The sequence below is a fragment of the Sinohyriopsis cumingii genome, chromosome 4 (assembly GCF_028554795.1).
Source record: "Sinohyriopsis cumingii isolate HCF-2022 chromosome 4, ASM2855479v2, whole genome shotgun sequence".
Lineage (NCBI taxonomy): Eukaryota > Metazoa > Mollusca > Bivalvia > Unionida > Unionidae > Sinohyriopsis > Sinohyriopsis cumingii.
The window spans coordinates 140,963,681-140,988,463 of record NC_142964.1 but is presented as its reverse complement, the minus strand read 5'-3'; the positions used below and the strand labels follow the sequence as shown (position 1 = coordinate 140,988,463).

General features: G+C 38.3%; 1 protein-coding gene across 1 annotated transcript in view; it reads left to right on the top strand.

Moving 5' to 3' along the window:
- Positions 1–24,783, top strand: part of LOC149802211 (uncharacterized) — a 78,785-nt gene that overhangs the window by 31,521 nt on the left and 22,481 nt on the right. The window contains exons 6-16 of the mRNA XM_089954409.1: positions 7,815–7,888; positions 9,326–9,402; positions 10,152–10,235; positions 11,051–11,121; positions 12,144–12,221; positions 13,705–13,765; positions 15,252–15,312; positions 15,637–16,101; positions 17,399–17,520; positions 19,497–19,574; positions 20,733–20,867. Coding sequence (XP_089810535.1) covers positions 7,815–7,888; positions 9,326–9,402; positions 10,152–10,235; positions 11,051–11,121; positions 12,144–12,221; positions 13,705–13,765; positions 15,252–15,312; positions 15,637–16,101; positions 17,399–17,520; positions 19,497–19,574; positions 20,733–20,867 — 1,306 coding nt within the window. The remainder of the gene's footprint in view (positions 1–7,814; positions 7,889–9,325; positions 9,403–10,151; positions 10,236–11,050; positions 11,122–12,143; positions 12,222–13,704; positions 13,766–15,251; positions 15,313–15,636; positions 16,102–17,398; positions 17,521–19,496; positions 19,575–20,732; positions 20,868–24,783) is intronic.

The following is a 24,783-nucleotide window of genomic DNA, read 5'->3' as shown; positions in this document are numbered from 1 at the left end:
CCAAGAATCTCACTGAAATCTTTTGATGTAAACGGTCTAAAGCGGTATAATAGGATGAATGCACCCTTGACCCAGAGCAATCTAACACACTGGTTGACTCTTTTCACTTTCTTCTTGTGAATTTCTCGGCACAAAAGTTCTACAGTTACCCATTGAGATTTTACTCTGGCAAGTCCCTGCCAAACTTCCTTGTAAATCTTCTCTTGCAGCTCTTTAGGCAATGATTCAATATCGTTTTTGAAATGAAGTTTAAATACTGGTCTCGGTGATGTCCAACATTTGACTCCTAGCTAATCTGGTTTCTTCTTCAACGACATGATAAGTTACTTCAATGTCTCGGTCCCACTAAAGGTAAGTAATGACAATTCGGTGACCATCGAGCATGTTCTACGTAGGCCGAATCTTGCGGTTCCCAGTGGTAAAGTGACACACCGCAACTGAAGCACTTGACTTTATCCACTTCGCCCAAGTAGAAAAATCCGGCTCTGGCTAATACTTCGGGGGTCGGTCCTCCCATATACTTAGGCCATTTTCCTTAGAACGATTGAAGACGATTTTCAAAGTCACAGTATTCCGACAAACGCACAGGAAACGAATATTCGTCTTTCACAGGTTCGTTTCGATGAGGGTAGGGTGACATGGACAGGAGTTTACTCAGAGTTGGATGGCATCCGTAGGGGGGGGGGTAGACGTGAAGGTTGACATCCACCTTTAAAATGAAACCCAGTAAAGTGTCCAAGAGGACGAGTGGCATCGCTTTCGCATCCCTCAGATCTGACACGCACAGCATCACTTTCCATGATAGGGGTAGTGAGAACAAAGTTTCCATGATGCTTTACGGCATCGCTAAGGTCACAACGTACAGCATCGTTCCCATTGCAAGGCTCACAATCGCACTCGTCTGCAAACTCCGTTACGCAATTACAATGGTAACCGCATGGACAATTGCAGACTCCTTCCGGACAATTTCCGTCGCAATGCATGGGTCTTATCCATCCAATATGAGTCACACTAGGGGAAGATAGAACTTTTTTACAATCCCCAAACTGGAATGTTGTCTCTTTCAAAGGATTCATCTTGTTGTCTTGGTCTTGGTAGTCACAATGAACTATCGATCTTGGACATTGTCCCTTTTTATATACAGACCAATACCAACATGTCCATACGGTAAGGTGAAGTGATTGGGAAGTCGCACTCGCTTCTGGTACACGATTTGATAGACTTTTTCCAAGGGTCGACTGACTATGTGGTGAGTGGATAAACGTACAATCTTGTTGGGTTGATATGTGGTCACTTTAAAGTGGTCATCTTTTCCAGAGTGTAAGGCTTCTTTCAATACCCTAATGTTTACCACTCGACTGGTACGATAATTCAGAGTGAATCCTTTCACTTTACACTTCGTGTGCACTTCTTCCTGTTTGTCCCGGTATTGATAGCCGTAATTTTTAGGACCGCCACTTGCGAAACTTAGAATCTTGTCGTCGGGGTGCTCGTCTGTCCAGGTTCCTAAACGGTCTCCTTCGATGTCAGGGTGCTGTTGACTCGGGTGATCGATGTAAATGCAACTGTCCGTGTCAAAGTACAGGACACGTTCCACTAACAGTTCTAAAGCTTCGTACAGTTTTAAGCGAGCATGAAATGTCACGTAAGCCGCAATGATGACATTTCCAAAGGGGTCAGCTTCTACAAAGTCCAGATCTTCTTCGTAATTGACTAAGATCAAATCCTCGCGAACGACGTCCCCGTGTTTCATGAATATGGTTTTGTCGTGAATCATCTGAAAGTAGCGGGAAGGTTCTGTCAAATACTCCGGCTTGGGTAAACACGGTCGTTGTGCCATTTTCCCCCACAAGCAATTTAACATCACTTTGGCAAACGATCGCCTGCCTTCGTTTTTCTCGGTGTGGTCTAAAGTGATGCCTTCTTGTTCCCGGTATTTCTCTTTGAATTTTATTTGGTCTTCGGGAGTGTGACACCAGGAAGGATAGCCGCTGGCTTCTTGCTTCAGTTTCAAAAAGGCATCCACGTAGTCAGCATAAATGCCTTTCTGAGTGGGGTCACCCTTGTGGTATTGTTGTCTCTTGGGAAAGTGGCAAATTTCGTACGCTTCTAACAGTTTATATCCCATGTCCATAGCTTTGAACAATTTTACGTTGACCCAGGTCCCCGTCAAGGCACGTTCTTCCTGGGTGTGCTGACAAGGTTGGTCTTGGTTGCACGTTTCGGCACAAGTACGGCACAAAGGAAACATCATCTTGACAATGGTGAGGTACCACGGGATGGTACAAGTCGGTGGGGGGGGGGGCAAAACTTTACATTTGATCAAGCCTTCGTATTGTCGAATGTTGGCCAGGTCGATGTGTTCCGTCAACAATTGCGGGTGACCTGAAGGAAAACGACAATATTTGCGCACGTAGGGATACAGCGAACACACGTCCAAGTATTTGATTTCTTCTCCTTTCTCTTCGTCAGCTTGGTACAGCAAACAGGTGGCATTGGTCCTTCCTCCGTACAAACTATCCCTGGGATTCAGGGGGTCCATGAACTGTTAGCTTTCCACGGTGCGTTTAAATTCGGGATCGGTTTTCAAACTGTGATCCTATTTGTGTTCCCACATTTCCACCACTTGGTATCCTTGCTGTTCTAACTTCAAGCGTCGCTGACAAGTGTCCTGGTACAAGTCTTCCATGGTTCGATGTAAAAACTGATTTTTAGTGTCACGGTCAGGGTAACAGACGGGACATCCGTGAAATAAGCAACCGTTAAACTCGTACACGATCTTGGGGTTTTCTAAGTCTCAGCCATCGACCGAATGCGTTCCGATGGTCTTTTCGCCTCCTCCGTTGCGGGCATGCTGAATCCATTTGTTTTCCTTGTCGCACAAGTAATGTAACCAGCGTAGGGCTTTAACCGACTATTTGTCGTTTGAGGACTGATGACAGCCACGGCGTTTTCAGGCATGAATCGTTGCCGGTACACTAAGGAACACGCTTTGGCAATGGTGCAAGCTTCTTTCAAAGGATCGTCTCCTCCGTGTTCCATGAACAGTTCTCGAAATTTGCCACAGCAAAGCCGTAAAATGTCCACGTCAGAACGACAATACTTTAACATTTCTTCCTGAAAGTCAAAAGGGTCAGAGGCATGAGCCTGGTACCAAGCGTAGAAAGCTTCTCGTTGTTCGGTACGCATGTTGTCAGGGTCGTAATAGTGAGCCTCAGGCAAATGGGGTAAAACGGCGTGTTGATTGGCTTCGGTATTGAAAAAGTATGGAAAGTACCCTTTAGCCAATTCTGTCATTCCAAACGTTTTAGGCATTCGACTCAAAGGCATGCCCAAGTAACTCATCGAATCTTTAAACTGTACTTGTCCCACTTGCATGGAAATGATTTTAGCTCCGTTCAAAGTCACTTTGGGACGTTCGGTACCATGTTCGGTATAGTATCTAAAAAAAAACTGTCTATCGTATCCTGAGAAATTGTGGACCATCACCTTGGCATGGCGATGACAATCTCGGTAACGTTCGAAGTCCTCTTGGCTCCATGTCTTGTCGATGGGGTCTAAGACCCATTTGGCAAAATCGTCTAGCGTGTTTGGTCCTCGAAAGATTTTTTCACGCCCTCCAGGAATTTTGCTGCAGTGAGGGCAATGACTGAAGATAGGTTCTTGAATACACTTCTCGTACGCTCGATGAACCACGCAGAAATTAGGAATGTGAATGCCAGTCTCTTGCATGCATTCGAAATCGAAAAAGGTGAAATTGCCTTTCTTTTTGTGACCATCCTCTTTCTCTGGTTGGGGTTGGTATTTTTGCATGTAGCATTGATGCTCCAAGTCCACGATGTGGTGACAAATGTGACATTTTTTCTTTCTTCGACATACGTGTGCCTTGGCACTGTTGGTACATATGCCTTGTCCACACGTAGGGTACAATCTCAGGAGTTGACAAGCACATTTCTGCTGAGAACCTTGCGTCTTCAGATGTTGTTGGTAACAAGCAGGGCTGACAAACGTGCGCAGACAAGCAGTACAATGCACTCGTTCTTGCCCTTCGTTCAGACAGGGTGGAGAGGCCAAACATCCTGAGCATTTCGATCCACAATGCTTGTGTTGCTCTCGATTGTTATAGCGATAGTCACATTTCTCACAGTAATAACTGTATCCCAGGAATCCGGTGATGGCGGTAATGGCATCGAAATGTTCATCGCGATGATAAAGGTGAATGTATTTTCCATCCTTAAATTCTTGGCCTCAAAACAACAGAGGCCCGCGCACTTCTTGAGGGTGCACTTTCAAGGTGTAGAGTGGAGCTAGGATATCTTGCAATTTTTGCATCTCAGGAATGCCACAGGGTGTGTCTTTGGACAGGCCAGCTTGTTGCAACAGAAGTTCTGCTTCGTTTCGTTGTTTGGCTCGGTCCGATTGTTGAATAGTTTTCCAGGCTCTTTTCCATTCTGCCGTGTCGTTCTTGTTGGCATAGGTTCGTCCCACCACGATGGCTCGGGCTAAGCACAACTGGTCTTGAGGGTTGTTAATTTGGACGAGACTCTTTTTGGTACTGTGAAGACCGTTCACCAATAAGGCCTTTTTTGCGCTGTCCGGTCCCTTGAGGAGGAGAAACGTGGGTCATGTCCAGTGTGGCTTTTCCATCGGTGATGTCAAACTGGTCATTGGATTGTTGTACGTGTTGAATCTTGTCCATGACTTTGGAAGCGGTCAATTCTGCAGGGCTGCTAAACTCGATCCAAACAGGGGATTTCAAGCCGTCGTGTTGTATGGAAAGTCTCAAGCGATCGTCTTCTTTGGGTTGACATTGTCGCTTGAGTGTGGTGAGCAAAGAATCCCACATCTCGGTGATGAACCCTTCTGCTTTCTCTAACGGTACTTCGGACTTGAAATCTTTAAACTTCACCGTGTATTTGTAAGCCGTGGTTCTAAATTTTCTAGAGGGACGCTTTTCCGTCTCTTGAATAGAATAGTACTTTTCAAGGTTGACTAAGGGTGGTGAACTTTGTTTAGAGGAAATCTCTCTGGGTTTGGATTCTGATTCACTCATGTCCTCTTCAAAATCACTGGCATGAATTTGTGCCAAGACTTCAGCCCTGGTACGAGGCGATAGATCACGTTTCTGCCTCTTAACTTCTTCTTCTTTCTTCTTGAATGAATTGGATCGTTTCATCTTGATAGCAAAACGTCAAATGACAAAAATTTAAACACAGTGGGTTACTTTATAGTCATGACAGACCAGCGTATATAAAGGGTGTGTGTCTTGTCCTTTCACTATTCATTTCACTCTCAAACCGAACACAGCGATGGACGAGACTACACAAATCGAACTTTTCATCAGAGCTTTGCGAGGGGTCATCCGAAAATTTTCTTCAGAACTGCCGAGGGACTACTCACCCTCCTATCGAGATAAAAGTCAAGATACTTGCTATATCTGTCAGAAGAAAGGGCATTGGTCTTCAGAGTGTCCAGACCGTCAAAAAAGAAAAAAAGGGTCTAGAAGAGACAAAAGTCAAGATACCTGTTATTATTGTCATGAAAAAGGACATTGATCTCCAGATTGCCCTAAGAAACAAGAGGAATCAGAAGAAGAGAAGTATTCTGGAGAGGAAGAAGAAGAAGAGGAAGAAAGCAAACAGGTGAAGAAAAAGAAACAGGAGAAGAAAAGAAGAAAGGAAGAAAGTGAAAATGAAGAGGAGGAAAAGACTGCGACTGTGAAGAAATTCAAAAAACAGAGAGAGTGAACAATGAAACAGAAGAAGTCTATGAACTTTTTAAAGTGTTATGTTGTGAATTGTGAATTGGATTGTAAATATTTATAAAAGAATAAATTAGGTATAAAAGGTAAGTGTCTTTGGGTTTTGATTTTAAAATAAGAGCCTACACTCACGCACTCATACAGAGACACGTACTATAGGGGTAAAATGGGTTGGTTTTTTTTTATTTGAGTTTGAATGGATGTGGCAATTGAAAGACTATCTCTTTTCGAGAGACATGGGTGGCCCTGAAAAGGGCCTTTTTGGTGTATGGGTGAGTTTAAACAATCAACTTTAACTGCCTTAAGCCTTTGCCACGGCCAAGGCCTACTTCTGGACTGCGTACTGTTGATGATGATGATTTGGTTGAAATCACTAAGGGTGGTACGGTAGGCTTAGTCACAGAGTTGGAGTGTTTAGCTCGGGAAGGTCGTATTCTCTTCGGTCGTAATAAAGAAGTCTGATACATTTGTTTCAGACTTCTTAACTCCGCTAAAATGTCTAACAGTACCGTGACCGTTTGATTTTCACACCCTTGTTTCTTTGCTGCTGCTGCTTCTTCTTCTTGTTTTTTTCTTACCTCTTCTTTTTGCTGCTGTTGCTGTAGGAGAAAAGCTTGTTCTGCTTTCTTTTGCTGTTGTATAAATTTCTCCAATTGTTCTTTCTGACTCTGTCTAAAATTCTCCACGTGTGGTAATGAAGGAGAAGGTGACGAAGGTTCCGGAACAAATTCTTGCGAGGTAAGAAAATCCACAAAATCCCAATTCACCTCTTCTGGAAGTAAGTCCGGGTTTCCTTGGGTAGTCTCCACAGCTGGTGCACCCCAATTTATCGTTTTCTGAGTTTCCGTCATGTTGAAAAACTGTCACATGGATTGATTGCGCACAGGCGCTAGCGAATCTATATAGGACATGTGACGTCACAGACTGCTCTCTTCGGATTGGACGTGGGTTGACTGAATTTTGTAACGCGTATTTGGATTGGTCAATGAACTCAATCCGTTTCAATCCTCTCTTTCCTTATAAAAAAGCGCAGTTCACTGCATTCCTTCACCTGTTCTCGGCACCCCAACATGTGGACCGACGTGCAATCCATCAACTCTTGTCTCTTCCATGATGTTCCGGACCGACATACCGATATATGTCCGATCCAAGTGGACTATTGTTAGGATGACAGAAACAAGCCTGTGGATGAGAAGGATTTATGTGGAGAGGCAAGGATGCCTAAAGAGGGTTCTCATTTACGGCCCTGAAATCAGACGTAGTTTGAGGACAAGAAGAAGACCAATGCGGTGCCCTCTGTGTTAACAATATGGTATGTTAACATAAACCCAAAGGCCCTTTTCAGGGCCCCTTCATAGGCCTCGAAAAGACCTTGACTTTCATGCCTACCCCTTTTTTATTTTTAAAAATAAAAATAAAAATAGAGACCCTCCCTGTTTAAATTTTCCCATGTTCAATTTCCATAGACCCATAAGGTCGGGACCATATTAAAATAGGGTTCCGACCCTGTTCAATTCCCCTTGACGCTAAACAGGCCCACGATTTATTCCCATGTTCAATTCCCCTTGACGCCAAAGTGCCGGGACAGTTTTCCCCATGTTAAATTTACATAGACGCGAAAGTGCCGGGACACTGTTTTTAATGGTAAGTCCCCTTGACGCTGAATCGCCCCTATACACTACTGGTATCTTTCCGACTAGAACGAAATGCAACATTATTCCAAAAGACTTTGATAAAAGATTTGATTTATTCAAATTTTAAGGTTGAGCTTCAACGTTGCCGATATGCTTTTACTATGTGGAATATTTGATAGCCATGAAAGAGTTCGATAATTGTTACAGAAAAATTATAACGTTTTACGATGTAAGACTTCCCTAACATATATACACTTTGTGTTATATTATTTATGCGTGGGTATTATTCAAGGCTATGATCAAACATGAAGTATAGAGGTTATGCTTATTTTCTACGTAATGTTACTACCAAATTGTAAGGATTTTAACACATTTTTGTTTTAAATTTCAATTTAGATTATTTCTGATTGTACTTCTAGTTATGAATCTAAGAGGGTAATCGTGAGACAAGGTCATCCAGCGTCAGCGTTCTACTTCATTTTGTCAGGAGCAGGTAATCATTCACCGACCATAGGCAGCAAGAGTAGTCTATTTTCGCTTGAAATTTGAAATATATATATATATATATATATATATATATATATATATATATATATATATATATATATATATATATATATATATATATATATATATATATATATATAGAGAGAGAGAGAGAGAGAGAGAGAGAGAGAGAGAGAGAGAGAGAGAGAGAGAGAAATTATAAATATACATCAGATAGTACGGAAAGTGCTATCCCTAGATTATATAGAAGAATACTTGATAATAGTAGGCAGAATTAATATTTAATAGAAATAATACTATAATACAGGTTAGAGAGTTTTAATTCGTACTCTACGTTTCCGTTCTGTCTGGTGTATATTTATAATTCTCTATAATTAATTCTATATACCTTGATTTCTTCCATAGGAATCCGGAATGACTGTAGATAGATGAGAATTAATTACTAGGTCATCATGCGAGTGTGTCTGCTACACACGAGTGCATATAACACCGACTTTTTAGTTATGTTTGCTTAGTCGTGAGGGAATATGGGATTGTGTGTGCAGGCAAGGCGATGGTTGCCGTTTACCCGCGGACCTTGTTCGAATCTCCGTAGAGTACGAATTAAAATTTTCTAACCTGTATGATAGTATTATTTGTATATGTCCAATAAAGTGATAACAAACAGAAAAAGACTAGTTTCTAACTAGCCGAAGCATTTCAACTCTAAATGAGTCTTTTTCAAAGGCAAATACAAAACAGAGACAAGAAGAAAAAAAAAACAACAGAAAAACAGAAGAGTAATGTTCTACAACTAGACTTGTGTACATCTTCTTTGCCATCCAATCAGATCTGTGAAGATTAGTCCTTTTGTGTAATTTGTCATGTTCTCCGACATACTGAAGGCTGCTGTTCTTGCATGTGATTATATATAATACAATCTCTGTTTTGCATATTCTTTTTTGACCATGTATGTTCAGTTTTTCGCCTATCGCTTTGCTGGAAATTGTACTGGTCTCTGAACTATGTTGACATGTTTTGAACTTTTCATCACCACATGATTCATATTTACTAGGGTGGCCTTGGCTAATGATTAGCATTATCTTCGCCCTGATTATGATGTACTGGAGTGTAGTTTTGGTCTCCGGTGGGCTATTACAGGCTTGTTCATTAGAATCGAAAACGCTTAGGCTAGTTAGAAACTAGTTTTGCACTGTTCGCTGTCAGTTCATGGCATGTATCTTAATCCCCGGCACAATCGATCCCTTGTGGGATCAAGTGTGTGTGTGTGTGTGTGTGTGTGTGTGTGTGTGTGTGTGTGATCTTAAAAGCATTAGATCCATAAATCTGGTACAGTAAAGATTATTATAGCATGACGATTGTCCTGATCTTTTCAGAAATGGCATCTTATTTGTTTCATTTTTTTTACATACATTCGGAACAGTTGTCGTGATGGTGATGGACACAGAAAGCAAATACGCTCGAACTGTTGCTCATCTGTACAAAGGTCAAGCTTTTGGGGTAAGTAGCTTGGACATATTTTTTGCTTCATGATAATCTGAAATACTTATTACAATATGACTTGTCACCCAGTCTGATTAAGGTCCATATTTATTTATGCTAAGCAGATCTGACAGGCGGCGACAATGATTCGTGTTTTGGTGACATTTGGAATCCTCGCAACACTTTTATTTAGCAACCTATCAAATAAAGGATTGAATATCAAGTTAGGAGAGTTGTCGTTTGAAGCGTGATGATATGCCGACTGACATTTGTTATTTTCAATGACGTGATATCAGTAATTTAATTAGAGAAGCCAAAACGTCAAAGAACGTTACCCGTATTGGATTCCTCCAAATCACTGTAATCTGTAATGTTGGAATCAGGAATTCCAGGAGGATCGGGAATTCCAAAGGTCACCAAACCAGCAGACTTGCCTCTCATCTAACCAAGAAGGTTAACAATGCACAGGATTTATATATATATATATATATATATATATATATATATATATATATATATATATATATATATATATATATATATATATATATATATATATATATATATATGCACGCACACAAACACACGAACACACATACACATTCTTGGGTAGGAATGTCGAAGGGATGGGTAGTTCTTGATATCAGAAATTACTGACTTTCAAACTATTATTTTTGTATCACTAACAATTTCAGAGATTTTGTTTTCTTATATTAAAGTTTATTTGTGTAGAAGTTTCAAATTATTTACTATTTACAATATTACAGGAACTGGCAATAATCAATGGTACACATCGCCAATCAACTATCATTGCGAAAGAAACATGTGAATTGCTCAGTATATCCGTCAGGGTAAGTTTTCTCATTCAACCAATCACAATTACAAAGAATACTTCAATTTCTAGGAAAAATCCCCAAATGCAGACATTCATCCATTTCCTTAAGAAAAGTGCCATCATTTGGTGCTGACCATGTTTCGTTTGGGATCCAGTGATCACTATTTTTATAAAAACGAACTTGCTCTACAAACAAAATTGTAACTTCAGCAAAAGCATGTTTATACGATATCGCGGCACGAAGTTGACAAAGATAATATTAAAAAATTTGTTTGAAACATATGCCTAACACAAGGTAGTCAGTCATGCAGGCTTCTTATATTTTGGTTAATTTAAATCTTTCAGTTGGGAAAAACAGACCATTCGGAAACAAAGTTGTGCATAGTAATTACAAACGTTCTGCTAAGGGTTCTTCAGGGGTTTCTGGCAGCATTTACTTTGTATGTACGCACATATTTGTACGTGCGGTTTTGTTCACATAATATTTATTTTTTTTAAAAAACGAAAAACCCTTATCAAACGCAAAGCATCTAGCATTTACTGGCCGTCCAGAAATTCTGTTTTTTGAATATGCAGGATCATAAACGTGCTATCGGATTAAACATGTCTTTTCATCCTGTTATAACATGCTTTGGTCTGTAAAAATCGCAACGACGAGTGTTTTAAATAAACTGAATACTTAGGACCTCCAAAATAACCTGTGGTTTAAAGTTTTCAATTGTACAATAAGCTTTACCATATACTCATTCTTGCATGGAAAATACAATTGGTTTTATACTCAAGCTACGAAGATGAACTGTTTGATATTTATAGAAATTCTTTTCGTTTCAGGATTATCAGAAAATCTTCATGGCGGGAGGAGTGAAGAACATAGACGATCCAGATCAAGAACTGTTCCTGCGGTGAATATATACGCTAATTTTTGTTACATATTTTATCGCTAATTTCAGTTATCTGTGCCCACTTTTATTTTCAACACTAATATTTCATCCTTTGACAGACGTTTCACGAACATAATCATAGTTGATGGACTGTATTGATGATATCAAGAAAAATATAAAAATACATGAAATTATGTGGTACCATTCGAACAAGGATCTGAAGGCCAAAACCAAACTATGAAAGTGGGCAATCTTGAACTGGGCACAATCCAAGCTTGGCTGTCATAGGGGAAAGTTTATCTTCAGTGGGATCTGATAGGCGATTTTAATTTTTTGATCCTTTCTGTTTCTTTTCCGACTAGGTTGATTTTTATGTGTAGGGCGAAACCAACACGGCTGAGTTTTTGACTGTCATTTTTCGTTCTCAGTATGAGGGGACACACACTTGAAGCATTCCAGATATTGGTGCTCTAATTGTACTACTAACATATTTATTTTACATTTATTCTAAGAACACTTTATTCTGCATCTCTGCACCTTTCCAGTAAACTTTACGTATCATTTGCCAAGCCTGGTACTTGCATTCCAACAAGGACCCCGATGTTCGGAGTACAGGAGAGTATATTAACAGCAATAGAGCTGGCTGTTCACGAATCAATCAACCTGACTGTAACTTTGTTTGCTCGTAAAATCCCATATACTTACCTATACTATTAACCCACCCAACCCCATGACAATTTGTTTTCAGCGATTAAATATAAACGCTTGAAGGGCAAATTCGATATCACTGCACGTCAAACTTCTTTTAAAACCATATATTAAAAATGGTATCGACTGTTATTTGGTTTTCGGTGCTAGACATAGTAGCAGCACATATAAGGGACATTAGACTTTTAACAGGTATGAGATTATTATATAATGGTTTTAATTAAATCATTTTAATGCATCACAATAATTATTTTAATTAATGCTGAAAATATGTAAGATAAAACTAATGGTGTGTCATCAGAATCAATTAAAATCTAGCTATTGAACATTTTTAGGAGTCTAAGTTGTTTAAGTGACTGGCCAATCGAACTCCTACGGAACAATCCTAAAAAATGTCAATTCCATTACTTCAGGTATGTATTGTATATCCTTTTTTTGCTACTGAAACCTTTTATTAAGTTAATTAGATTTCCATTTACTCTTATTGTCATTTTCCTAAAGTCATATCCAATTTAAAAAATGGATTATGTAAAATATTTTCAAAGTATGCAGATAAAGAAATTGAGATTGTCATAATCTGGTTTCTTTCTGCTAAAAGATGATTTGCAGGTGGTAAATGTATGTCCTTTACAAAACGACAACCCATGTGTTTTGAATTTGAAATAATCAATGGCTCTCCGCGATTGACATGCTACTTTATACGGTGGCAACCCAGGTGTGTTGAACTTTAAATAATATCTGGCACTCATCGATTATTTTCCTATTTACACGATGGTAACCCAGGTGTTTTGAAATCGAATTAATATCTGGGATTCTGCGATTACTATCCTATTTACACGATGACAATCCATGTGTATTAAAGTTGAATTAATCTCGTGAACTCAGCGATTACTATCCTATTTACACGATGGCAATCCAGGTGTTTTGAAATCGAATTAATCTCTAGAACTCAGCAATTAATATCCTATTTACACGATGGCAATCCAGGTTTTTTGAAATCGAATTAATCTCTAGAACTCAGGAATTACTATCATATTGACACGATGATAATCCAGGTGTTTTGAAATGGAATTAGTCTATCGAACTCAGCAATTACTACCCTATTTACACGATGGCAATCCAGGTGTTTTGAAATCGAATTAATCTCTAAAACTCAGCAATTACTATCATATTAACACGATAGCAATCCAGTTGTTTTGAATTCGAACTAATCTATAAAACTCAGCAATTACTATCCTATTTATACATTGGCAATCCAAGTGTATCTAATTTGAATTAATCTCTTGAACTCGGCGATTACTATCCTATTTACACGATTGCAACCCAAGTGTACTGACTTGGAATTAATCTCTAGAACTCAGCAATTACCATCCTATTTACACGATGGCAACCCGAGTGCTTTGAATTTGAATCAATCTCTGGAACTCAACGATTAACATCTTATTTGATCTTATATAAGATATGGCAAATATTTGAGCGATAAAATTAATTGAAGAAAAGGCAAAATTAAATGAATAGACATCAGGTTTTGTAATGGTATTTGTTGGGATTATATTAATAAATAAAGATTATATCAATAAATAAATGCCAGAGAAATCATATCGTTATAATGGTTAGTCAGAGATGCTATTTATTAGGGTCTATTCACTGACAACATTCTTCTTGTGACTTTCGAATCAATAAATCAGAAAGGACAAGACTATCACGTGACTGTAGTTTCATAACACTGTAAGTAATGAAGGGGAAAGAACTCAAAATATGAATGGAAATGCATGCCGTTGACCAAATAGCTTTTGTATCTTTTATTCAATTACTTTCATTTTTTCATGTCATAAGATACTAGTATTTATTCATATTTTTTTAAATAATAATAATAATTTGTGAAAATCTTTGCAGACTTGGTGAAGTTCTTGTCAAAGAGACGCACTTCTCTGATTGGATAATCATAGTGAAATCGGTAAGCCAACGCTCAATCCGTTGTTGTTTTTGTTTTAGTCTGAAAATTCCCAGGAGAAAACAAATAGCATAGTTTCAGACAATGCGTATCATCTTGCCTCTTTTATTTACAGTCTAATCTTACAGAGATTTTGACAATCTGGGTGGAGGAGGGGTGGATTGTTGGGGGAAGGGGACGGGAGCTATACATATGACTAGGAGAAAACATCCTTGAACACAATCATATAACCATGCCGCGTTCAAGGGTCCGTTGTAACAAATATATTATCCCCGACTTTCAACTTCCATTGCCTAGATTCGTCAAACATTGATCCATCCTTGCCGCTCAGTAACTTCATGATTTTCTCATCAAAGTTGATACCTTTATTTTTTTGCGAAGACCTTACCAGCACCATAAGGTGCCCGCTTTAAGTACCGTCCACAGCTACTCTCATCGATCCCTCATAGAGTCAAAGAGTATCTTGACGTTTATTCGTCCCTTTGCTCTCATTGATGTAAAATAATAACATTGCAAAATACATTTTTATGACTGACACATCCCTTTCAAACTTTGGCTGCAATCATTCGTGGATTAATGACTAATTTCAATATTGTCAAGCAAAGCCTTGCATTCAAATGGAAGTGACAGTGGGATACGTTAATGTTGGATTATTGTGTCAAGACTGTGTTGTATTATTAGTAATTATCACATCCAAATGTTACGGACTTCAAAGTATACTGTGATTTAATAATTTTAAACAATGGTGTTCTGACATGCAGATGTAAGACAAGATCTATTAGCATATAATTGTGAGACATGATGTACTAACATACAGTTGTGAGATATGATGGAATGACATACAGCTGTGAGACATGATGTAATGCAATACATATGTGAGACAAAATGTACTGACATACAGTTGTGAGACATGATGCACTGATATACATTTGTGAGACATGATGTACTGGCATACAGTTGTGAGACATGATGTACTGGCATACATGTGTGAGACAATGTACTGGCATACATTTGTGAGGCATGATGTACTGGCATACATGTGCGAGACATAATTTACTGGCATACATTTGTGAGACATGATGTACTGGCATATATTTTTGATACATAATGAACTGACACACAGTTGTGAGACAATTATATTATTTGAAATTTTCATATCGTTTTACATACTGTTATTTCATTACTTACAGTACCAAGGTAATTTCCTGCAGTTATTCGACATATTAACAACTGTTTTTCTTAATGAATGTTGACTTTGTAAATCACACAAGGTTTTATGATGAATGTCAACATATTAAGAACACAACCATCTCTGCTTATGTTACTGTCCTCCACATGCAATATATATATATATATATATATATATATATATATATATATATATATATATATATATATATATATATATATATATATATAAAGTCTTTGTCTTTAAGTTCAAGCAATATGTACGTAACATTTTTTATATGACTTTATTCAAACCTTTCAGGGAAGTGTTGGAGTTTTAAAGAAACTTAAACGAGTCAGTCAGAATCAGAAAAGAGAAAAGAGTAAGTCAGATTCACGTAGCAGTACTTCAATATTTTAAAAGCATTTAAAACTGTTAATTCTATGAAAACGAGTCAACTTGTATATGTATTTTACTTTTTGTTGATAACAAAGTTACTATCCATGACGTCAGCTTTCACGAAGACGAGGACTATTGCTTCGATTATCCACCTTATAACATCTTCGTTTATTAATAACCTCATGTCATTACCATACAAAAAGTGATTTTAATTAGCAACATTAATGTCAAAAAATAAATAATCGAAAGTTCAAACATAAATCATGTTTCTGTGTTAATAGATTGTACATGTATCTTTTATGTATAGAAAAAAAGATGGCCTTGACTGCAAAACAGTTTAAGGAAAGAGAAGACGCACGACAAAAATGGCGGAAGTTGATTTTACCCGAAGTGAGAATCCCTTTGTTACCTTCTATAGCAACGGAAATCAAAGAACTTCCTTCCGGTAGACCCATGCCTTTTAAGCATCCACAGAGCGTGTCGTCATCTCCGCGTGAAAGTGAGGTCATGAAAATAGACAAAAAGAGCATGTGTCAAAATGACAGACAGTCTTCAGATAAATCATTTTCAAAAATTGAAAAGCACGTGCTCGGTCCTGTATATTTACCAGAGACATCCCACGCATACCCACAAACCAATGAAAGTGAGCAGATAATTGGTGAGGAAGAAGAAGATGAACTGAAATACATACCTGGAAAGAACATCACCTTTCTTGGGTCTTCAAGAAGACCAAAGAGACCTCAATCGCCAAGAAATAGAATATTTCGCCGTGGTATGTACAGTTATAATTGCGATAAACAGATAACGAAAAGAAGCTGTTTGTGCCGTTTGCATTGATTTCCATTCTAAAATGTATCTGATCCAAGTGCATTTTGCCAGCTGAGATTTCAGTCTATTCATCTTGCAACTCAAGAATATAAAACGAAATGTGCCTAATTTGTGTTGGTGCGGTTGGACGACAGATGCAAAGAAAATCCCTAACTAGGCATCAAAGTATACAGGACATCGTTATTGATGTTTCTAAATTTCAGTTCTGTATTCAGTTGAATAGCCGTATGTTTGTTTTTACTGCCTAGATAGGCTGTTGATGTAGCTTTAACTTTCTAACTAAAGTCTCCAGTTCTGCTTGAAAACCCGTTGGCAGTTCTTTATAATACACCAGAACTAATGCAAATACGAGTTTCCTGATTTTCTAGCAACCTCTTGACTGACGCAGCTACTCTTACAGGTCTAGCAGAACAACGTCCTGAAATTTTCAATAGGAGTCAACAACGTTTGCTCGTAAAATTTAAAATAAAACATATCTACAGGTTTAACTGAATATTGTATTCACATTTCTTACTGGATTGTAGTAAGACCTTAGCTTGGGACATATCCATACACCTCTGGGGCAAATGCTACCTTCTTCCGCGGAACAAGTTTAATCGTCAAAACCTGTCGTACCACTATTTCTTTAATATCTTAGAATTAAATTAAATAGTCTCAGTTTGCGACGATATCAACGGCACAAAAATCCAAGGGTCGTAGGAACACTACATTTTAAATATACTTTCATCCCAGTTATGTCCTTGGTACCATTGCATTGTAATAAGTACGAAACCATGGCTTGAAAACGCATCTGGTCTGATTTAATTACTAGTAAACTATTGATACCGATACGAATGAATAACATTATCGTGTTGGTTAGGTAATTGTTTATTCGTACGAATAAAAAATTCTTTAACCAGGATGATAATATTATTTTATTCGTATTTCTAAAATTCTGTTAATATTATCAAGCATTCTCATGTAGAATGGATACTAGCATTTTCCGTTCTGTTTGGTGTATATGTGTGTGTGTGTTTCTCTCTCTCTCTCTCTCTCTCTCTCTCTCTCTCTCTCTCTCTCTATATATATATATATATATATATATATATATATATATATATATATATATATATATATATATATATATATATTTCTCCTTCAGATGAACATTCGATTATTCTTTTTTTGGTACTGCCGTGTAACATGGTTTCTTCCATCTATTGCTGAAATAGAGAGTTTCAAACATTGCCTATTTAATGCAGCGAACATGCCACGTCGACTGAGAAGTATGAGTCTGATAGCAGAAGAAGAAAAGGAATTGATGGGATTTAGACCATACATTCGAACCATCACAGAAGACATTAACGAGGGACTAAAACAAAAGGTAATCGCTTCTCTCAGAATGTACGTCGGGGATAAACGCCACATTGAACATACCTTAAAGAGTCATGCGGAACCCTGACTTAAATGCAGTGTCCCACTTGAGCACAGTAAGCATTTGGAGCGACTCAGATATTAACATCGTAGCCTCCGTTATTTAACGATTCGATATTTAGCTCTCCCGTAAAATTGTTGACAGGATACAATAATTTATTTAGCTTGTAAGGTAGTCATTAAAGTACTACTCATGTGCTTCGAGTTGCATGACCCATGATGGAGACTTTATGAATACATCACGAGCAACTGGATACTCTCTCAGATTGCATACTGGTTAGCGAAAACTTTTTAAATTGGCTAAAGGCACTTGAATGAAAGTCGAGATTTATTATTAATTTAAAATTTAGATAGAATAAATTTATTTCATGATTGTTGGTAATCTTTTCGGAATAGAAAGCCAAACATCGGTCTCGTATATGCAATATGTTTAATCCAAGATGTCTCTGCAAGTATATATTGACCTGACGTAAGATATAAATTGTCCAAGGAGTTCGAAGCTTTGTATCAGAAAACAAACTTCCTTTCCAAAATGAAAGACCGATGAATATTATTTAATAGCTAAGAACTCGGCATCAGTGAGAATTGCATCTTTTCTACCCAAAATTCTCTATCTACACATTGGCGGATCTATCAGATAGTTCTGTGCTTCGGGTCTATGAATTTCACTGGATGCGGCGACAAGCCACCGCATCCAATCAAAATCAAGTTGTTCAGATTTGAAAATTGTTCCTACATGATCGAGTCAAGGGGAGCAAACAAGTGGAAGGGACTCGTAAATAAGCAATTTTCCACTGCCGGTCCGTGTACTAGCTTCTCTCTGGTACGTAATCATACTTTCAGTGTTACACTTACGAAGTATCCATTTGAAGTCAGTTGCCTCCACCATGTTCAGACTATGTACAATGCACCTCTATTACACGCGAATGCTTAGTTGGTATTGTATACTAAGGGAGGCAACTCGTGAAATCCAATCTATGTCGCTAGGACAATACACTGAAATACCTGATCGATCGGCCAGTGTGTAGATAGGATTAACATATCAGATCCTTGGCTAGCTAGGATGTGAGAGTTGTTTCTCATAAGAATAATTTCACTTTGACAAGAACAAAATACAGAAATAGGTATTTTAATTTATCAAATCACTACCTTGAGGGGAGCCTCGAGTGGCCGATTGGTCTAAAGCGCTCACCGTTCCTGATCACTGCCATCTCACCTCTGTCTGCGTTGGTTCGAGTACAAGGCGCGGCTAGCGGGGGTACGTGGGAAAGCCTGCCAGTAGCTTCTCGTGGGTCGGTGGTTCTTCCCTGGATTTTCTAGGGTTCTTCCTCCACCAGTTATACTGACCGCCATGTATAGCCTATCTTGTGCTGAAAAATGGCGTTAAACCCTACAACAACAACAACACTACCTTGAGGTTTCAAGTTATTTAGCAAAATGGAGCCACCGCTTCGTTGGCCTAGTGGTTAGAGCGTCCACCTCTAATGCGGATGTCGCTGTTTCGAACCTACGCCGAGTCATACCAAAGACGTATAAAAATGGTACTAACAGCTGCCTCGATCGGCGCTCAGCATTAAGAGGTTAGTGTTAAGACTGGTCGGCCTGGTGCCAGGATAATGTGACTTGGTGGGACATCATGCTGTATGTCTGCGGCATGATGCCCTAGTGCTGGACACCACTATATAAACTGCCACGCTGCAGACATCGTAGCCATATGAATGACAAATTGTTAAAGGTACGTTAAAAATCCAAATATCTCTCTCTCTCTCTCTCTCTCACACACACACACACACACACACACAATTTTAATATAATTTTTAAGAAGCAATGAGAAACAGTTTAGACAATATTCTCAATCAATGTAAACCATCGCAATATGCAAGATGCTTTTTTTGCTTTAAAAAACCCCAAACAATATTATTCCAGGATCCCGCTGATATAACTGATGCAGACCTCCATCCTGAATTCGTACAAGTGCAGACTCTTACAAAAGGAATGATTTTTGTAAGTTTGACTTTTGTGTCCTTGCAATGAAGGTGTTCGAGAGAAATTGTCCAGTAAGGTGTTAGAGAGAAATTGTCCAGTACAAGTTCTGGAAAGAGAAATTCTTATATTTGCTGTCAATAGCTTGCTCACTTAAAGTGTTTAGTTTAAGTTCTACATTTATTGAATGTTTTGTTTATTGATATTCTTAAAATAATAAAAGAAAACCTAATGTTGAGGTACTTAACAAAAATGTCATCGATATGATCGTATTCTGATGTTACAAGCTCCTTCAATAACGTAAATATTTTGCATGTCGTAAATCCATCTTCTAGCAAGGTACGTATATATGTGGAGTTACGTAATGTGCATAATCAGGGTCTACACCGCTTATTCCAGTTACGATTGGTCAGATTGCTGTTCGTTATAAATAATACATGATGGTATTTGTAAATCAAACGATTTATTGGGACATAAACTCTGCATCAGTTGCTGTATTCAAAAGCTTTACTTCATTGTAATAGAACAACAAAATTTAAGCTGTATATTACGTTATGTTCAGGACTTGTGTCAGTTAAGTTTGTAAGGATGGAAAGTAAGGAATTTGTGTAAACATTTTTAGTTGAGGTTTTGTCTTAAAGTTTTTCAAAGTGTCGCGACTTCTAGATTTCTCTGAAAACATAGCATGTACAGTCCTCAGACATAACAAGTTCGTTTCTCACGAGGAATGCTACAGAAAGCTACAAAATAGGTCAACTTGACTAACTGTTCATGCACCGTTGTCCACATTAACTAAATACAGTTAGTGCCAGATTTTGTCTTACATTGTTGAACGTATATTAATGAACTTGAAACATGTGTTCATCTTTAACTAATACTTTTAGTTCCTTAGTAATGGAGTCCACATTGACACAATTCAGTTTTTGTATCACCTGAGTTTGCAAATGGAGAGACATAGGTTTTACTTTTCCGCCAGGTTTGGTTGCAGAGTTATGATTCACTATTAAAGTGTGTGTGTCCATTTTACATAACATGAGAGTAATTCCGTCATGCTCCTTCGTTCTAGTACTACTTGTATTGTCTGCTTTATGGCATTTCGGGAACAACGACATTGCCAGTAATTTCATTGGTTCACTTGTACACTAAACAATACAAGTTTCTATTAAATGCTTATTCCAGGGCCTTGCTGACCTTATTCTTGGAGAGCAGCCGAATTTTTGTCTTGTCAGTAATGGCGCAGATTGTATCCTCATTAATAAACATTTCTATATGGACCATGCGTCAGAAAAACTTCTGAGGGATATGAAACAAGAGGTATGTGAATTTTCTACGTTTCCAAGAACCCCAGTGCTCATGAGCGTAAGCTGTGAGTGAACTATGTGTTTAGGTTTCTTGTTCAGAAAACAATGGTCATCTTTACTGGGGCGAAATGTTATAAGTCAGTCTTAAGCAGAAGGTCTATCAATGTTCATATCATTTTACTGGTGTATATGTTTGACTTCTTTCTTTGTGAAAAATAGCAAAGGGACATAGATTGAAATCTAATGTAGTTTCTTCTAACAACAACAACTATAACAGCACACACACATACACACACGCACATACACAAGCAGATACACATACACACGCGTACACATACATACACAGATACACACACGTACGCACATACACTGTGTGTCATGAGTCTTTAAAGTACCTTTACATTAAAAAGAATTGGCTAATCACAGCTGTATTTACTCTTTCGATCGAGTGGCTTACAAGTCTTTCAGCTTAAGAACTCGGTATTTTTAGATTGGTTGTTGTTTTGGGTTTAACGCCTTTTTTTCAGCACACTGTAGGTTATATATAGCGGTCAGTTTATTTTGTGGAGCAGCAAACCGTGAAAACCCCGAAAAGAACCACCGACTCGCTGGAAGCTACTGGCAAGCTTTCTCACATACCCACATTGTCCGAGCACGAAACTCGAACCCACGCGGACAGATTTGAGATAGCATCATGGTAGTGATCAGGAAAGACGAGTGCATTTGACCACTTGGCCACCCGGGGTCTTGAGTCTGTGAATTATTTTCCCCGGACCAAAACATATCTATATAAACTTCAATTTAGATTTATTTCCCCTGGATTAGAACCGATCTATACAAACAACACATTAGAGTTATTTACCCTGGACTAGAACTGCTCTATGGTGGCTGGGGACAGTCATGTAAATTGGCTCCTGGGAAATTTCTTAACTAAAAGCTATAGGGTCACCTTTTGTGCTATTATTTTATAATAATTAAAGATATGGATATATGTGTGAATTTTGTCTTGCCGGCTTGTACTATTCTTGAAATTGATGTGATTCATGTACACCTCATTTAGTCACTGCACAGTATGTAGCTAATGAAATACTACTAGTCGGTTAGGGGGGCCCCGAGTGGCCGAGTGGTCTAAAGCGCTCTCCGTTACGGATCACTGCCATCTCACCTCTGTCTGCGGCGGTTCGAGTCTAGGATTCAGCCAATGTGGGTATGTGAGAAAGCTTGCCAGTAGCTTCTCGTGGGTCGGTGGTTCTTTCCGGGGTTTTCCCGGGTTCTTCCTCCACCATTAATACTGGCCGCCATGTATAGCCTATCGTGTGCTGAAAAATGGCGTTAAGCCCCAAAACAACAACAACAACTAGTCGGTTAGGAAGCAGAGCTAGCCACTTATAGCCAAGACACGTTGGTTCGAAGCAAGTAAAATATCTCAAAAACTGCCTTGATGACAACTATTTTGAACTGCATCAAGCTATTAAGTACACCTTGTTTTTCAAAATTATCACCCATTGAAACGGCTTGTGTTTGCACTGTGGGCATCACGTTGTTCTAGAATCTGGCCTTCGGACAAGAAAAATGCATCTACAAAGTGTGTGTGTGTGTGTGTGTGTGTGTGTGTGTGTGTGCAACAACTTTTTATTCTTTGAATTGCCACTGACTTGTCAGATCAAGTGGGTGATATTTTTTTGTTTCGCTTTATCATACCTGTCCAAAACTATGGACCATTCTGAACCCACGTGTTTTAATTTTATAAATTTTTATATTAGGCAGGTGTATGCAATATTTAATTTGTGCATAAAAACTGCACCTTGCACCGTATATAAAAGACACCGTTACATTTATTTCCCCTGGAATGGAACAGATCTATAGAACACACGGTACTAATGATATGGAAAAATGGGAACCAGCCTGGAAATGAGTGAACATAAAATAGAGTATATATGGGTTTGGCTGACTAGGATTGGTTAATAATGTAAGTTATGTTTTTGAAAAAGAATCTTTTGAGAGCTTATCCTAGTTGTAAGTGAAAAAAATAGAGGTATTGTTTTATTGATGCAATTTCAGGTCTTTAACAGTCTTGAGTTTGGAACACTTTGTGCGGAATTTGAAAGCACGTGTTTCAAACACATGCAGGTCCAGAAAATGCCGCGACTCATATCCTTTCTTCTATACAGAAGCTGACATCCGGGTTTCATCTATATTGATAAATATAGGTTTGATCATGAGCACTCAGAAATTTTAAGTTATTGAATTTTTATTATCATGGTGAATGCATAGGTTTTCTATGGGAACTGAATTAGCACCGTGAGTCCTATATAAACGGCACCTTAGATTTATTTCCCCTGCACTATGAGTCCTATATAAACGGCACCTTAGATTTATTTCCCTTGCACTAAAACTAATTTATATAAACGACACATTATCATCGTCATCATCATACATAAGGATGATATGAACATAGTTGTATGACATTGCGAGTGAAATGATAAATAATCTGCCTGTGTTTATCTGTATATTTTAACCTCGTTTATACGTAATATTTGGGAGATTTTAGAGTCTCACTATCCGATTCAAATCAGCTCTATTTATTAACTGGGAATATAATTGCGGTTGCATAAAACGCAGGTAGATCAAAATCAACCATTCATTATTCTTATTATTTCAAGCGAACAGCGTACACCTCAGTTTTTAGTACATTATATTTTTCGACGTTAGATCAGTGTATATGTACTTCACAGATAGATGAGCTGGTATTCGGTTTAATCTGCATAAAAGTTCATGCTCACGTTCGCAGTTTACTCTTATTTCGCATCGTAGTTGCTCACGTGTCCCTATCACATTCGGTGACCGGCGTCCTAGCTCTACTATACTACTGCGACAGTGTATCACGTTACAAATGTACTGCATGTGCTTCATAGGTCACCCGCAATGAACTGAAAACTACTCCGGCTGTTGTCCCGTAAAAAAGAATGCACAGGGATATCTCAGTTTACTCATAATTACCATATCCGTTGTGGTATCAGAGGCAATAAAATACTCAGGAATTTTAGAGACACGACTGCGATGACATATGCAGAAAAGTAGAAGCACAAAATTAGTGATGAATTTCCCCACCAGTAACAACTTTTACCCGATCGCTATTTATTCGAAAAGAACGCTATAATATGGGTGGGAGGCCAGGTTGGAGACTGAGATTTTTTTTGAATTTCTGATCTATAGATGGAGCGAAAAACGATTATTGACTGAAAATTTTTACAGCCTCCGAAAATGAAATGGTTAGAATATAACTAGCATTCAAAGGTTAAGTTGAGCGACCTCACGTTAAGATATATCCCGTTCTTTTCGTTGCAAATACCCAACTCCTATCCGCCCTCGAAAATGAAATTATTGGTGCCTAACTAGCTTTCGAAAACTGCATTTAGAGGTTTCATATTAACTTATAATGCCTGTCCATTTCTTCATTAATAACCTGTTTGTTTTCTGCGTTTTCATTAAATATTAGATATAAACGGCGATGTTTTCGAATCATGTTTAATTATCATACTTTTCATGGACAATCGGGTAAAGTGTCGCTTTGAACATTGTACAGTAGATTATTTACGGAAGAAAAACTTATAAATGACCATTTGGATAAAGCTTGATGTCCCAGGTTCCATCCTGTCTTCCACATGGCGGGCCATCGTCTCTCAAAAACCTGGGACGTCAATAGTACTAGCTGCAATTAATATACGTTATTCGTACGTTTACAATGAATTTTAAAAGATAACGTGTAAACAGGATTGAATGGCCGTTATTTGACGTTAGCAAGATATAAAATTCGATATGAATGTACTTCTACGTTGTTAATTGGAAATATATGGTAGCAACTAAAGACAAAGGTGCCCTCTTTCAGCATTAGCTTCATTTTGCAGGAGCAAATTAACGTCGTTAAA